The sequence below is a fragment of the Leptopilina heterotoma genome, unplaced genomic scaffold (genome assembly GCF_015476425.1).
Source record: "Leptopilina heterotoma isolate Lh14 unplaced genomic scaffold, ASM1547642v1 Lhet_57, whole genome shotgun sequence".
Taxonomy (NCBI): domain Eukaryota; kingdom Metazoa; phylum Arthropoda; class Insecta; order Hymenoptera; family Figitidae; genus Leptopilina; species Leptopilina heterotoma.
Genome location: NW_025111127.1, coordinates 299,152 through 314,264, shown reverse-complemented (window position 1 = coordinate 314,264; position 15,113 = coordinate 299,152). Strand labels below are relative to the sequence as shown.

Here is a 15,113-nt window from a genome sequence, read left to right as displayed (position 1 = left end):
GAAATACTTTAATTTAAAATATTTAATGTACTTTTAGATTTTAGAACAATAAATTACGTGTTTTATTATATCTTAATTTAATATTATTCTTTTTAACTTTTTTTCATGTTTACCCTTTACGGGTAGTTTTTTGTTTTTAATAAATAAAAGTAATAAAGAAATAAATACTTATTAGTTCATTAAGGGGGGGGGGGGAGGAAAGGTTTTAACGGTTAAAAAAGAATGTTTTTAAGAATTTTTTTTTGCGATACGCAAAAAGTTAATTTATTTTATCACTATGAACATAATTATATTCTTGCCGACGTGATTAAATTTCATTTTGTTACTATTTTCGACCAAAATTAGCTTAGGGGGCCAACTTAGGACCACTCTCCTCTAATTATAAATAATTTAACAACAAATTAGTAAACAATATTAATAAATAGTTATTATTCATAAAATATTTCTCTTCTTAATTAAATTGTATTAAAGATGGAGACTGACAATAGATATAGTAAATAAAGTAGAAAAAAAATGTTTATAACATTTACAATTTAAATAATAAGCCATTACATTAAGTGCGTATTAGATTTTCCAATTTTTGGACTACGGACTTGTAGACTAACTAAATAAATTAAAATAAAATTTTTAATTATTAAATTAAATAACTTAACTTATTGCATTTAACATTTTACCAGTGCTAATTTTCTAATTTTTATTCATAATAAGAAGTATAAGATTTAAATAAGAACTAAAGCATTGTTGAGATTAATATTTCAATTTTGTTTACAATTTTACTTTGTTTAAATAATATTTATTATTTACAAAATTAGAAAATTATGTAAAATTATTATTATTAAATTTAACAAAAATAAGAAATAAATAGTCTATGAAAAGGGACCTTACGTATGAAAAAATCATTTTTCACTATTTTGTTGATTCGAATAGAGTATAAAACGCTATTTAAGATGATGAAAACCAGAAAGTCACAATTTGTTTAGAAGTTTTTTAAAAGCTTGCTTAAAGTCAAAAGAAACAAGAGTACAAATACGAAAAAACTGATCTTTTTGTTACCATACAAATTAAAATAACGAAGACGATAATTTGTTATTATTTCGAAAAGTTGACAGTTTTTTTTACAGTTGTCAACTGTCAAAATTTAAATTTTATATCATATTCGTAATCAGCGACCTTATTACTGTCTTTTTTTATTAAAAATGATCACTTTTTAGAGAAGTTGATAGTTGAATTGACAGCTGTCAATAATTGTCGATTTAACATCATATTAAAAAATTTTTTCATTACTTGTATGTTTTTTATTTTGATACTGTGATCCACACTGAAGAAAATAAGTCAAACTTGATTGAAAAATATTTAAGTAAATATAAATAAAATATAAATAATAAAAATATAACAGAAATAAAGGATTGTGTTAGAAAATTATGTAGATAGTGACGCATTAAACAGAAAAGTGTACCGACAAAGCAATTTTAAACGTGTACTATCTACCACATAGTGCACTTTTCATGTATTCTCCATAATTTTCGGATAAAAAATGTGCACTATCTATAGTTTTATTAATAAATAATTAGAATTAATAATTTTTTTGCACCAATGAAAAGAGCGTGTCCGAATTAGTCAAGAACATTTAAGTTGGTTTACAAAAATTTTAATTTTATTAAGAGATCCAGATGCAAACGCGTTTCCTTCAATATCTCCGATTGAGCTAAAAAGTAGATAGTGTCTTTTTTAAAAAGGACGGCAGCAAACAACTTTGACATCTATATTTATAACATTTCTAGACCACATCTAGACCTAGATCTCCTCTCAACTTCTTAGACGTCGAATACCTATAGACTTCGGTTAGACCTTTTATTTCTCAGTGTATAATCAACCAGATAAATAAAAATAGTTAGAACTTTGTAAAAACTGTGTTGATCAATTAGAAGAACAACAATTAAATTTCTGAAAATAAAAATAAGTGAAGTAAATAAATTATAAATCTAAGTATGTGATTTTATAAATGAATGTTTATTCATAATATATTATTTTAATGATATATTCTCATCAGATTAGATTATAACAAATATTCAACTATGAAATTAAGGGAAAGTAGATGTATTCTTTTCTCTCGAAATTAATAAAAGGTACACTTATAATCCAGAAAAAAAATAAAATTGTATTTTGTTGTTGTTGAACACATGTGCAATGGAGTAGATATTCCTTATACATTTAAAGTTTAAACATATAAGTATATACTTATGGTATTCGAAATACATATTGTTAGAAAGAAATCAATGAATCAAGTATGATTTGAATCGTCTCAAAAGAGCGACCGCGCTTGCACTTGTGCACGCAGCGGAGTTGCGCTTGGGTGTATCTCGTGGGGGTCCCATTCGGGCCTGACTTGAGGACTTGCGATGACGGGGTGGTAGGGAGAGAATATTGATGTGGCGGGGTATAAGCCGCCAAAGAACACCGGCGAAAGGGAAAATACCGTCAAGTCTCTTTTTATTTGTCAGTGCCCCGTTTTTTGACACGACCGATTCGATCGAGTTTCATTTGTCCATTCGACACTCAACCACTGGCCGCGCTACCAGATTGCACGTTCGCCATAATATTCTTAATCCCGGAAAAAGATGTATCTCACCTGATGACCGGAAATTGCGTGTCCTTTGTTGGCCCGCCAAAAATCTTTTTTTACAAAATTATAAAAAGTAATTTTCGGTTTTTGAGATTTTTTTTAGTAAACGCATATTTGTAAATAGTGAATTTCGTGCTGTGATTTATATTATATATATTTTATCAATTTGTGAAGTGGTGGTTTCTATATTCCCTGTCGGATTTATGAAGTGAGTGTGATGCATGTTACGCTGGATTAGGAGGCGAATATAGGTAACTTTTTCTCCTTTAAAATATTAGTATACAAAATATGTTGATTATTTAATAATCTGCTTAAAAACATATTTATTCTTTTCTATTTATTTAATATATTTATTATATTAATTAATATATTCATTAAATATTTTTAATAGTATTCAGAATATTTTCAGAATTCAAATTTTTAAACAAAAAATTATATATTATATATTCTAAATTTAATTAGTCATTTACGACTAATTGAACAATACGGATTTATTCATTTAATTAATTAGTGATAATATTCTATAATAATTGGTAGTAGAAAATTATTATTTCATCTATGTTAGTATAAAGCTACTATTTACTTTACTATTTTATTAAACTTTACTAACTAGTTAAATTAGTCATTTTTAACATTAAAAATTAGTATTTACGGGGTAAATAATTTTTGATTAGTATTTATTAATTAAATTGCACAACTTACATAATATGAAATTTTCAATTTGCATATATATATATTACATAAACGATAATTTATATAATTAAAATTGATTATTATTAATACATTTATATTATAATTTTCAAAATTGAAACTTATTTATAAGTTGCAACTGTTGATATATATGATAAAGAATTGAAAATGTATTAGGAACTTGTATAGGCAATTTCATTCCATGACTGATAAACACGTGAGAACATTTTAAAGAAAAGAGGTTTATAAGTGTAAAATTGAAAAAGTTGTTTGAAGCGATTCAGTGTTGTTACGGGACAAAGTAGAATTGCAGAATATTAACCGAACAGTATCAGAATAAACTGACCATTGCTGTCGGCAAACCACTTTCACGTATACATATAACTATTCACTACTAACTTACGTAAAATCAAAGACCACAGCTGGAACAAAAAACAGTAAATTTCTATTTAGTTATGCTGATTTAGATATTATTCTTTTATGAAAGATCAGTTTTTAATAATTTCAGCCTTCAAATCATTGTTATTTTCGACAAAAAATTTAAGAAGATGATAAATATGTGACGCGCTCCCAAGAAAGGTACCTAAGAAGCAAAAAATTTGAGGTTATGTTTTAAATTTTGTAAGTAAAAATACGGAAAGAGAATCAATTATTAATTAAAAATTGTTCGTCTTCAAGTCTTCACTATATTCAAAATATTTAATGAATATTGGTTTCAAATTCAAATAATTAAAAATGAACTTTTAATCAAGATAAATCTAACTCAAACCCAACCTATAATTCGTTTGCTTCTTATAGGTACCTTTCTTGGGAGCGCGTCACATATATGTAAATAATTATAACAAGACACCTACAATTTTTTTTTCATAAAAGTTAAAAATTAAAATCCAATGCTAAATAATTATAATTACATTTATTGAAACCGAATTATTATATTTGTTTAGTGAGGAATAAACCATCTTTAATCAGATAAACTATTTATTTTGCATTAGGTGTTATATATTTTAAAATACTAAGCAGAATACATTAACAGTGTTGGATACAAAATTATGATTAAATTGACACACACGGAGAGAAATGAGTTTGCTATTATATAGATAGCGCAACTTCTTAAATTTTTGACCGCCATATTGGATTCGATAATTTGAATATGTATTCAAAAACTGACACCGGATTCGTAATCAGCGACCCAAAAAACTATTAAAGCCTGTTGAGATATAAAATTTTCTATGCAGGGTAAATTGAACCATTTTGGTACCGGTTTTTGCAATTTAATTAAACCGTAGGAGGGTTAATAAATTTTTAGGAAAGTTGTGGGTGTGACCTGATTTTTAATATATATTTTTTAAAGAAAATTTTACACGTTAATTATTTTATAGTGTATTTTAGGATACAAATATAACTTCTATTTACTTGAAAAGTAGTTAAAAAAATTTTAATTAATAGAAATAATTATTATAATAATACATTAATTTAATATTGGCTAATTAGGTCAAATAATGTAAAAGTTAAGGAAAAAAACGTTTTTTCAAATTTGAGGTCTACTCCTGCACTGAAAAAAATTCTTAGTAGATTTGACTACTTTTTAACTACTTTCCTTAGTTCAATAAGTCCCCAAAGATAATTTTGAACTTACATTAATTATCAGATATGTAGTTGAATGAAGTGATAATACAGTTGCATTAACTACTTTTCTTAGTTAAATAGGAACCAATGACAGTTTTGCAGTAGAATTAACTGCTGATATGTAGTTAAAGTTACTAAGATAACTCAGTAATAAAGTAACTACTGAAAATGGTAAAATAAAATTATTTATAATTTATTATAAATATTATCGAGTTGTATTTTTTTATATTTCCCCCTACCCACTTTTGTTTACCTATACCTTATTTATTTAATGTCTATATACCTAACGGAGAAAAATCTCTAAACGTCGGGAGTTGAACGCTCGACCCTAACATTCGTAAACCGATAACCTAACCACCTAACCACGCTCGCCCGCTACGATGAGTTGCTTAATACTTAAAGGCATTCCAGACACAGTTCAACTGATAACTGTAGTTAATTTTACTACTTAAAGTAGTTGCATTTACAACTTTTCACAGTTGATAATCTTCTATAAAAATCTATAACATAAATTACATGGAAAATAATTCAACTCCTAGAAGAAGTAAAAACTACTACAAAATTAGTATATCAAACTACTTTAAGTAGTAGAATCTACTACTTTCTGTAGTCATTTCTATAACATACCTGCAGTTACAAAGTTAACTGTAAAATTACATTAATTTAATTAATAATTTTTAACTACATAAAACAGTTAAAATAAGTATCAAAAGTAGCCAGACTTACTAAAAAAGTAGTTCGTTTTATTACTTTTTACTCTACTAAGGGGATGTAGTTGAAAATGTCTCATGTATTTTTTTCAGTGTGCATTGCACAAAAGAAATTCCCGAACTTTTCAGAAATCTGCCGTGAACTTCGAGAATTACGATTTTTTAAAAACTTCTTTGGTCTTAAATTAAAAATGAGACTTCAAGGATGACGCCTATATAAGTTTAAAATTTTGTCTGTAATTATTAAAAAATATGCTAGAGTTTCAAAATTGTCAAAAAAATTTCATTTTCTAATTTTTTCTTCAAATTTGTCGATTGCTGAAATCTTTGTGTAATTTATTAAAATTTTCTATTGTATATCATTTAACGTAGAATATTATAAGCTTCCGAATGGTATATTAATTGTTAATTTTCTGACATTTGTTTTTACAGAAAAATCGAGATTTAAAAATTGGTATGTTTTTGGGCCATGCGCGTGGAGCCGTACCGATAATTTCCGACGGTAGTGTATATCAAATGCTATAGTTAGATAATTTAGTCTAGAAAAAATTATCAAGACCTTATTAATTTCCAACTAGACAAACTAGTGTACAAGTATTATATATAAATTATAATCTATCGGTTTAGATAAATAATTCATGTAAATTAATAAAAAAATTTATCAACATTAGAGGAGTGTGTCTAGGTATGAGACGGGTTTTGTTTTTTACCCATAAATTGTGAATGGTTAAACGAAATTGTAAATAAAATAAACCTTTCGAAAAGTAACTTAAATGCGTAACTTTTATTCAAAGAAAGTATAGTGTTCAGATGGACTCAAAAAAAGTTATGATCAATTTTCGGAGCACATCGCTTTTGTCAAAAAAAATGTGTCCAGTTGTGAGACACTTATTAAAAATTGCTAAAATTTAAAAAGTTTGTCATAAAACGTTATGTTCAGTATATATAATTAAATATATTAATAATATATATTATTATATACTAAATAATTAAATATATTAATAATATATATTATTATATACTAAATAATAAAATATATTACTTGTCAATTTTTGACGTGTAGGTCAAAACTGACCTTAAAATTGACCTAAATTTTAAGAAAATATCAAATCAGAGGGAGATTTTTGGTCAAATTTTAACTTGTAGGAAAAAACTGCCATTAAAATTAAAGTACATTTTGAGGACAGAAAAATAATTTTAATAGAATTTTTAAAAAAAGATGTCAATTTATAACATCTTTCATTGATTGAAACTTAATATTGAAATTTAGGTCAAACTTCTTTTAACCAATAGGTCGAAAATTCCGTCAAATTTTAATATAAGAGAACGACTTTTTAAAAAATCCTAATTAATTTGCTTTTTTCATGAGTAGGTTAAAAAATATGTGAAATTTGACCTAAATTTTAAGGAAAGGTCAGGTCAGAGGAAGTTTTTTCGACAATTTTTGCCGTGTAGATGAAAACTGCCCTTAAAATTGACCTAATTTTTGAGGGCAGAGGGAATTGTTCGTAAATTTTTTCCGTTAAGGTCAAAACTGCCCTTAAAATTGACCTACATTTTGAGGGTAAAGGGAATTGTTTGTCAATTTTTTACCTGTAGGTTAAAACTGCCCTTCAAATTAACCTAAATTTTAAGGGCAGAGTGGTTAGTTTGTCAATTTTTTACCTGTAGGTTAAATCTGCCCTTAAAATTAACCTAAATTTTGAGAGCAGAGGGAATTGTTTGTTAATTTTTGACCTGTAGATTAAAACTGCCCTTAAAATTGACCTACATTTTGAGGTCAGAGGGGTTAGTTTGTTAGTTTTTTACCTGTAGGTTGAATATGCCCTTAAAATTGACCTAAATTTTGAGTAATTTTGACCTGTAGGTTAAAACTGCCCTTAAAATTGACCTGAATTTAGGTCAAATGTAAATTGTTTCTGACCTACGAATTTAAAGTCAGTTTTCAAATATTCAAAATATCGGATCCAATATGGCGGACACTTTTTTGTAAAATTCATCGGATTCGCTTAAAACTCGCTACTCGGAGGTTTACGGTGTTGCTGATTACTTTGAAGTAAGTTTTCAAAAATTAAAAATGGATCCAATATGATACCTTTTGGAAAAATTTATCAGATTCGCTTAAAATTCGTTACTCAGGGATAATAGGGGTCGCTGACTACGAATTTAAAGTCAGTTTTTAAAAATTAAAAATGGCGGATCCAATATGTCGGACCCTTTTTCGAAAAACTCACCAGATTCGCTTGAAATTTGTTAGGCAGGGGGTTTTTAGGATCGCTGAATCCGAATTAGATGTCAGCTTTCAAAAATTCTAAAGGGCTTGTTTATTTTGATCAATTAAGTAGGGGAGACTATAGGTGCAATTGTTACAATTTTGATAAAATCAGTTACAGTGAATAGAGTTTAACTCCAATTTGTTTGGTCATACATTTAAATCAAAGGTATATTATCTAGTTTTAAAAGGCCATAATTGATTTAGCTCTATATCTATTATTTAATTAACTAGAAGCATTTGAGTGACAGTGTGCAAATTGTAACAACTGCACAAAGTGAATGTCGGTTGTTACAATACCAAGAATCATCTATAACATTTCTAAATTGAAGGTAAATAATTTTTTATAACAATTTTTATTAATTAATCATAATTTTTGGCTCAACGTAATAGTACGTGACAGTTCCATAGAGATGGCAACACTAATATTGTTTCGAAATGAAAAAATTTTTAAAAGTTTTTTTTTCATTAATTTTGAAGTCGAATTTAGAAAAAACATGAGATTTTTCATAAAAAATGAGTGTGATTACATTTTTGACAAATATTTTACATTTCAAACGAATCTGCTGAATTTTGGAAAAAATATCGGTTGTCATCATCACTTGTAACAACTGCACAACAGGTAAATTTTCTATAATAAATCACTTTATTAAAAAAAGTATACACTAAATGTGGACAACCAAGGCAGTTTCTTAAAGCTTAATCCTCATAGAAATCATATTAAAAAATTTACTTTGTTAAGTATAAAGGTCTATTAATTATTTAAACAATATCAAGCAGAGAAATATTTACTTTTGGCCTCTAAAAACCAATGTGTCTATTTTTTTACATGTAAAACTTGCATATAATTTTTAAACATAGGGGAGAGTAGGCTACATTGAACCAGCGTCAACAGTGAACCACTTCAATTTTCTGAGAAATGACTGAGTGAAATTTTTTCTTATTCAATATATAAGTTAGTATTACCGATACAGACTATGTCCAAAAATTTCCGACACGTAGGTTTATTATTTACAAAGAAAAACTAAAAAACTGTTTTTCACGTACAAAACAAAAAATTTGGTGGAATTATAATGACGTTTTTTTATTGAAATAGGAAGTTTTAAAAATTAGTAAACTTGTGATTTATTTCGCTTAGGGTGTCAACTTCAATATTCCGATGTGATAAAGAACTTTAAATCTTACACAAATTTATTATTAACAATTTTTGTTGTGAATGTCATGTGAATACAGTGAGTGCGGCATCATTGAACCACCCGATAAAGCAAAGAATTTTCAATTTTAAGAGTGGTAAAGTTATCTGCTCTACTAATTAGTAACAAAAATACTGGAAGACATGCTTTCATCACAATTGTCAACGAGATAAACTTAAACTGTCACTTTTGCTACCTAACCTGACATCGAAATATATTAATCTCCTATATTAACAAGTAATAACAATTAAATAACAATTTTCTATTTTTTTGAGTGGAAAATAAGATTTTTTACAATGTGTAAGTGGAAATATTATTTTCGAAGTAAATTGTAGTGTTTTATTAGAGGTGGTTCAATGTAGACACACATTCTTTAAAATAAGAAAAGTGTAACTAGTTAGAAAAAAATTAAATTTCATTATTTAATCATAATAATTTGTGTTTGTAACGTGTGTATTAACTAAAGGAGTACTTCAATTTTATTTTCATACCAAAACCTGATCAAAATTTGTAAAATTTAATTAGTTTTTGGACTTTATAAAAAACCCGGTTCAATGTAGCCTACCCTCCCCTATTGCAGAAAGTTCGTACATAAAAACTAAACATTTTTCCTTTGTGAACCCTATCTCTACAATTCACTGTTTCTGAGATATTCCATTTGTAACAACTGCACAGCGTAACAACCGCACCTAGTCTCCCCTAAACACTACCCTTGAGTAGTCTCCTCGATGGATTTTTTTATGTATAAAGACTCATAAAGAACGTGCATTAAATAACAGCATTTGGAAAGACATGTCATATAGTCTACACGGAGAGACCAAGATTACTAATTTTTGTATAAAATCACACTAGAATTTACTATTTTCCGATTGCAACCACCGGAAATAAGGGGACTTTTTGTATTTTTACTATTTTCTACACTAAGTCACTAATCCGACAAATGTTCACCAAATTAGCAAAGTTTCTTACTATTTCGTCCAATAGTTCCAAACAACTGTAGTAAACTCAGAAGTATTGTGTACGTAAAATTACTATAGTCGTTTGTAAAATCTAGAAAGAAAGAGTGAAAGAAAAAATACGGATTTTTGTCGCCGGTTTCCCGTCAATTCTTGACTAATGGAGGTAAACTGGAAGGATTTTTACATACACAGACACACACACACTTATATATTTGTTGGATAAATATTTGAAGACACACACATGTTTATTTCACTTATATGTATAGACGCGGTTAATTAACCCATTAACGCCCAGACGGACGAAAAATTTCAATTGACTTTGAGGACCTGGTTTATTACAACAATGGATACAAAAAAATTGACACATAATATTTTTAACGTAAAATTTACTCCTCTTTCAGATTCTGATGTTAAAATTTGTTTACAACAAATTGTTTAAAAGTTATAAACAATTTTTTTCAAAAAAACACGATTTTTGGAGATAAAAATTTCTTTTCAGACGTATTTTCACCGGAAAAATGCAAATGGATGCTCTCAAAAGATCAAAATATCGCGTCCATGGACCCTCAGCTACAAAACCCTGAAGATGCCAATTTTTTTTTTCAAAATGGCGGACGACAATATGGCGGCAAAAACTAAAAAAATGGCTCACATATGAAACATAGTGCTCTAACTTTTTTGAATCACCGAAATCGACTGAAACTCGATACTCGGGGGTTCTTGGGGTCGCTGATTACGAATATGATGTTATTTTTCCAAAATTCAAAATGGCGGATCCAATATGGCGGACAATTTTTTAAAAATGACTCTATATTGCTTGAAATTTGTTACTCGGGGGTTCTTGGGGTCGCTGATTACGAATATGATGTTCTTTTCCAAAATTTAAAATGGCGGATCCAATATGGCGGACAACTTTTTTAAAAATGACACTATATTGCTTGAAATTTGTTACTCGGGGGTTCTTGGGGTCGCTGATTACGAATATGATGTTATTTTTCCAAAATTCAAAATGGCGGATCCAATATGGCGGACAACTTTTTTAAAAATGACACTATATTGCTTGAAATTTGTTACTCGGGGGTTTTTGGGGTCGCTGATTACGAATATGATGTTATTTTTCCAAAATTCAAAATGGCGGATCCAATATGGAGGACAACTTTTTTAAAAATGATTCTATATTGCTTGAAATTTGTTACTTCGGGGTTTTTGGGATCACTGATTACAAATATGATCTTATTCTTCCAAGATTCAAAATGGCGGATTCAATATGGCGGACGAGATTGGTAAAAGTGACTTCATATTGCTTAAATTTTATGGTCCGTTTGCCGGCGAATAATTCGCCGTTGCCCGACTCTTACCGCGTGGAGGTGGACATAAAAGAGTCTTTTCTTTTTTTTTTTTGTTTTTTTATTTCTTTTTTTGTTTTTTTATATACTTTTTTTTTATTTTTTTTATTTTTTTTGTTTATTTTATACTTTTATACTGTTATTTTTCCAAGAATTTTGTCAGTAGGTGCTTTTTAGGGTCGCTGATTACGAATTTTGTAGATAATAATATTGCTAATACAATTCGTAAATTATTTCAATCCTAATATAGTTGCAAGAAAGTTATAACATCAAAATATAATTCATTTTCTCATATATAATCTATATTACAAAAATATCAAAAGTTTTACCATTTTGTTATCTCAAATTTTATTACTATAGTACTGCTTATTGGTATTGCACCAGCATCGCTTGCATTACTAGTCATTTGTATTTTGCAAGGTAAATATTAAAAATGTCTACAAAGCGTAAGTCGAAGCGGCAAAAAGTTTTATCTGAGGCCGAATGTTTCGAAGTTGAGGAACATGATGAACATCTAGATGTGCTCATGCTACCAAACTCGAATGATTCTGGCGAATCTGATTGTGAATCTGATTCAGATGATAATTCTATAAATGAAGAGCTAGAAAATTTGTTTAGAAATGAGTGTGATGATTTACCGCAAAATTCATACCAGACAATACGAAAAAATTATACTCCAAATCAATCGAAGTTGGAGCCAGATCATATTTTTGAATGGGTTGACGGTGAAAAGAAGTATGATCCTCAATATAAAAATGAAACTTTTATATCTGACAGCGTTGCAAAAAAAATTCGGTCATCCTCGTCAACGGAACTATTCGAATATTTCTTTTCCATGGAGCTAAAAGAATTTATATTAGAAGCAACATGTAAGAATGATTGTCAAATTTCGATGACTGAATTAGACAAATTTCTTGGAATAATTATTTTGTCTATTTTTAACCAAAGGAAATCTCAAAGAGATTATTGGTCTCAGAATCATCTTCTGGCTTGTGATGCTGTAGCTAGAGCTATGAGTCGCAACAAGTTTGAAGATATCAAGTCCAAGCTGAAGCTATCTAAGCCTGGAGATGAAAATTCTGATGATAGAGCTTGGAGAGTAAGAGGTCCTTTGGAGATTTTCAAGAAAAATGTGAGGCAGTTTGGTTATTTTTCATCTGCTTTATCAGTTGACGAAATGATGGTAAAGTTTCGGGGAAGAACTATCTTGAAGCAGTTTATACGAAACAAGCCTGTCCGTTTCGGCATAAAAATGTGGGCTCTTTGCAGTTCCGAAGGGTTCTTATTCGATTGTGATATTTATTGTGGCAAGAATTCGAAAAGTTTTTTCTTCGGCAACGAAGAAAAACTGAATAAATGTGCCTTAGGTAGCTGCGTTGTCGTTGGTCTCCTCCAAAACCTTCTTTCTTCAGTTGTACCCAGAAATGTAGTGAAATATCACGTATATTTTGACAACTTTTTTACAAGTCCTGACTTACTGGTTCATCTGAAGAAAGTTGGTTTGCGGGCAACAGGAACAGTCAGAGCTAATCGAATTCAAGTAAAAAATCCGATTAGTGAAAAAGATCCAAGAGGCACATTTATCGCCAAGCATGACAAATGCAGTGGTGTCAATTATGTCACGGTGAAAGATTCAAAAGTAGTCTCTGTACTATCAACACTGGCAGGTGTTACACCAATGAGTTCAGTCAAGAGATATTCTTCGGAGGCAAAAAGCAAAGTGAATATAGCATTTCCTAATGCTTTTAAAACTTACAACAAGTTTATGGGCGGAGTAGACCTGCACGACGCACATTGTAGCAATTTAATGCCATGCATAAGGTCGAAGAAATGGACTTGGGTTGTACTCATGAGACTCGTTCAAGCATCAATCACGAATGCAACGGTATTGAGAAATTTAGTTGTTCTAGAAAAAAAAATTGGTACTAAAGACATGGCTATGCAGATTGCAGAGTCATACCTAAAAAAATCCGAATCTTTAAAAAACCACAAAGTTCGAAGAGTTGAACAAAAAAAAAACTGCGCTAATTTCTCCAAGTGCAGTTCTAGAACGCAACGAAAATGCGTTGAGTGTGACGCATATTTATGCGTTTCCTGCTTCCAGGATTCTCACTATTAAAAAGTATAAAATAAACAAAAAAAAACAAAAAAAAAAAAATAAAAAACAAAAAAATATATAAAAAAACAAAAAAATAAATAAAAAAACAAAAAAATAAATAAAAAAACAAAAAAAAAAGAAAAGACTCTTTTATGTCCACCTCCACGCGGTAAGAGTCGGGCAACGGCGAATTATTCGCCGGCAAACGGACCATAAAATTTAAGCAATATGAAGTCACTTTTACAAAACTCGTCCGCCATATTGAATCCGCCATTTTCAATCTTGGAAGAATAACATCATATTCGTAATCAGCGACCCCAAAAACCCCGAAGTAACAAATTTCAAGCAATATAGAATCATTTTTAAAAAAGTTGTCCTCCATATTGGATCCGCCATTTTGAATTTTGGAAAAATAACATCATATTCGTAATCAGCGACCCCAAAAACCCCCGAGTAACAAATTTCAAGCAATATAGTGTCATTTTTAAAAAAGTTGTCCGCCATATTGGATCCGCCATTTTGAATTTTGGAAAAATAACATCATATTCGTAATCAGCGACCCCAAGAACCCCCGAGTAACAAATTTCAAGCAATATAGAGTCATTTTTAAAAAATTGTCCGCCATATTGGATCCGCCATTTTGAATTTTGGAAAAATAACATCATATTCGTAATCAGCGACCCCAAGAACCCCCGAGTATCGAGTTTCAGTCGATTTCGGTGATTCAAAAAAGTTAGAGCACTATGTTTCATATGTGAGCCATTTTTTTAGTTTTTGCCGCCATATTGTCGTCCGCCATTTTGAAAAAAAAAATTGGCATCTTCAGGGTTTTGTAGCTGAGGGTCCATGGACGCGATATTTTGATCTTTTGAGAGCATCCATTTGCATTTTTCCGGTGAAAATACGTCTGAAAAGAAATTTTTATCTCCAAAAATCGTGTTTTTTTAGAAAAAATTGTTTATAACTTTTAAACAATTTGTTGTAAACAAATTTTAACATCAGAATCTGAAAGAGGAGTAAATTTTACGTTAAAAATATTATGTGTCAATTTTTTTGTATCCATTGTTGTAATAAACCAGGTCCTCAAAGTCAATTGAAATTTTTCGTCCGTCTGGGCGTTAATGGGTTAATACACTAATACACAACTGCACGCACGACAACGAATTTCACTGAAAGTATACATCTTTGTTTCCTTATACACTGAAGTCTTGTTATACGGACAACTCGGGTGTGTGTCCGTATAATCCAAATAGGTCACCTTGACGAAAAAGTATAAATATGCAGGACAGTACGAAGATTCTTTTTGCCCTCGGTTGAAATAGAATCGCCTGCTAATTTTTTTTATATCTTTGAAATTTATTAATATAGTGTAAAATTGATAATTTGAATTTATTAAATTACATTTGTAGATAAATAAATAAATTAATTAATATTGTCTGATAGCTCACTAACAATTTTGAGGTTAGGTTATATCAAGGGGAAAAAAGGATCCAGTGATAGGTGCGCTACTGACATCATCGAGTCAAGCACGACCCTTCCCTTCACCCCTCATCCCGTTTCAGCGCCATCACATTCCGTATAACCAATTTCCGTATA

The 15,113-nt window shown here is 29.4% G+C and overlaps 2 protein-coding genes across 5 annotated transcripts in view; both read left to right on the top strand.

The window, feature by feature from the left end:
* The first annotated feature begins 2,505 nt into the window (after window positions 1-2,505).
* LOC122508796 (uncharacterized threonine-rich GPI-anchored glycoprotein PJ4664.02-like) overlaps window positions 2,506-15,113 on the top strand; it is a 104,559-nt gene continuing 91,951 nt past the window's right edge. For 2 of the 4 annotated variants that reach the window (XM_043622345.1, XM_043622344.1), the window contains exon 1: window positions 2,506-2,874. The gene's annotated coding sequence lies outside the window, so the exon portion shown is untranslated. The remainder of the gene's footprint in view (window positions 2,875-15,113) is intronic. The other 2 variants (XM_043622346.1, XM_043622347.1) reach the window with 2 other exon arrangements.
* Window positions 11,853-13,538, top strand: LOC122508785 (piggyBac transposable element-derived protein 3-like). The gene has a single exon (XM_043622331.1). It carries the CDS (start codon window positions 11,853-11,855, stop codon window positions 13,536-13,538), a length of 1,686 nt encoding a protein of 561 aa, XP_043478266.1.

What these genes read in the sequence shown, in the direction of transcription:
- LOC122508785 (XM_043622331.1), top strand. Translation starts at nt 11,853, where the DNA reads ATGTCTACAAAGCGTAAGTCGAAGCGGCAAAAAGTTTTATCTGAGGCC.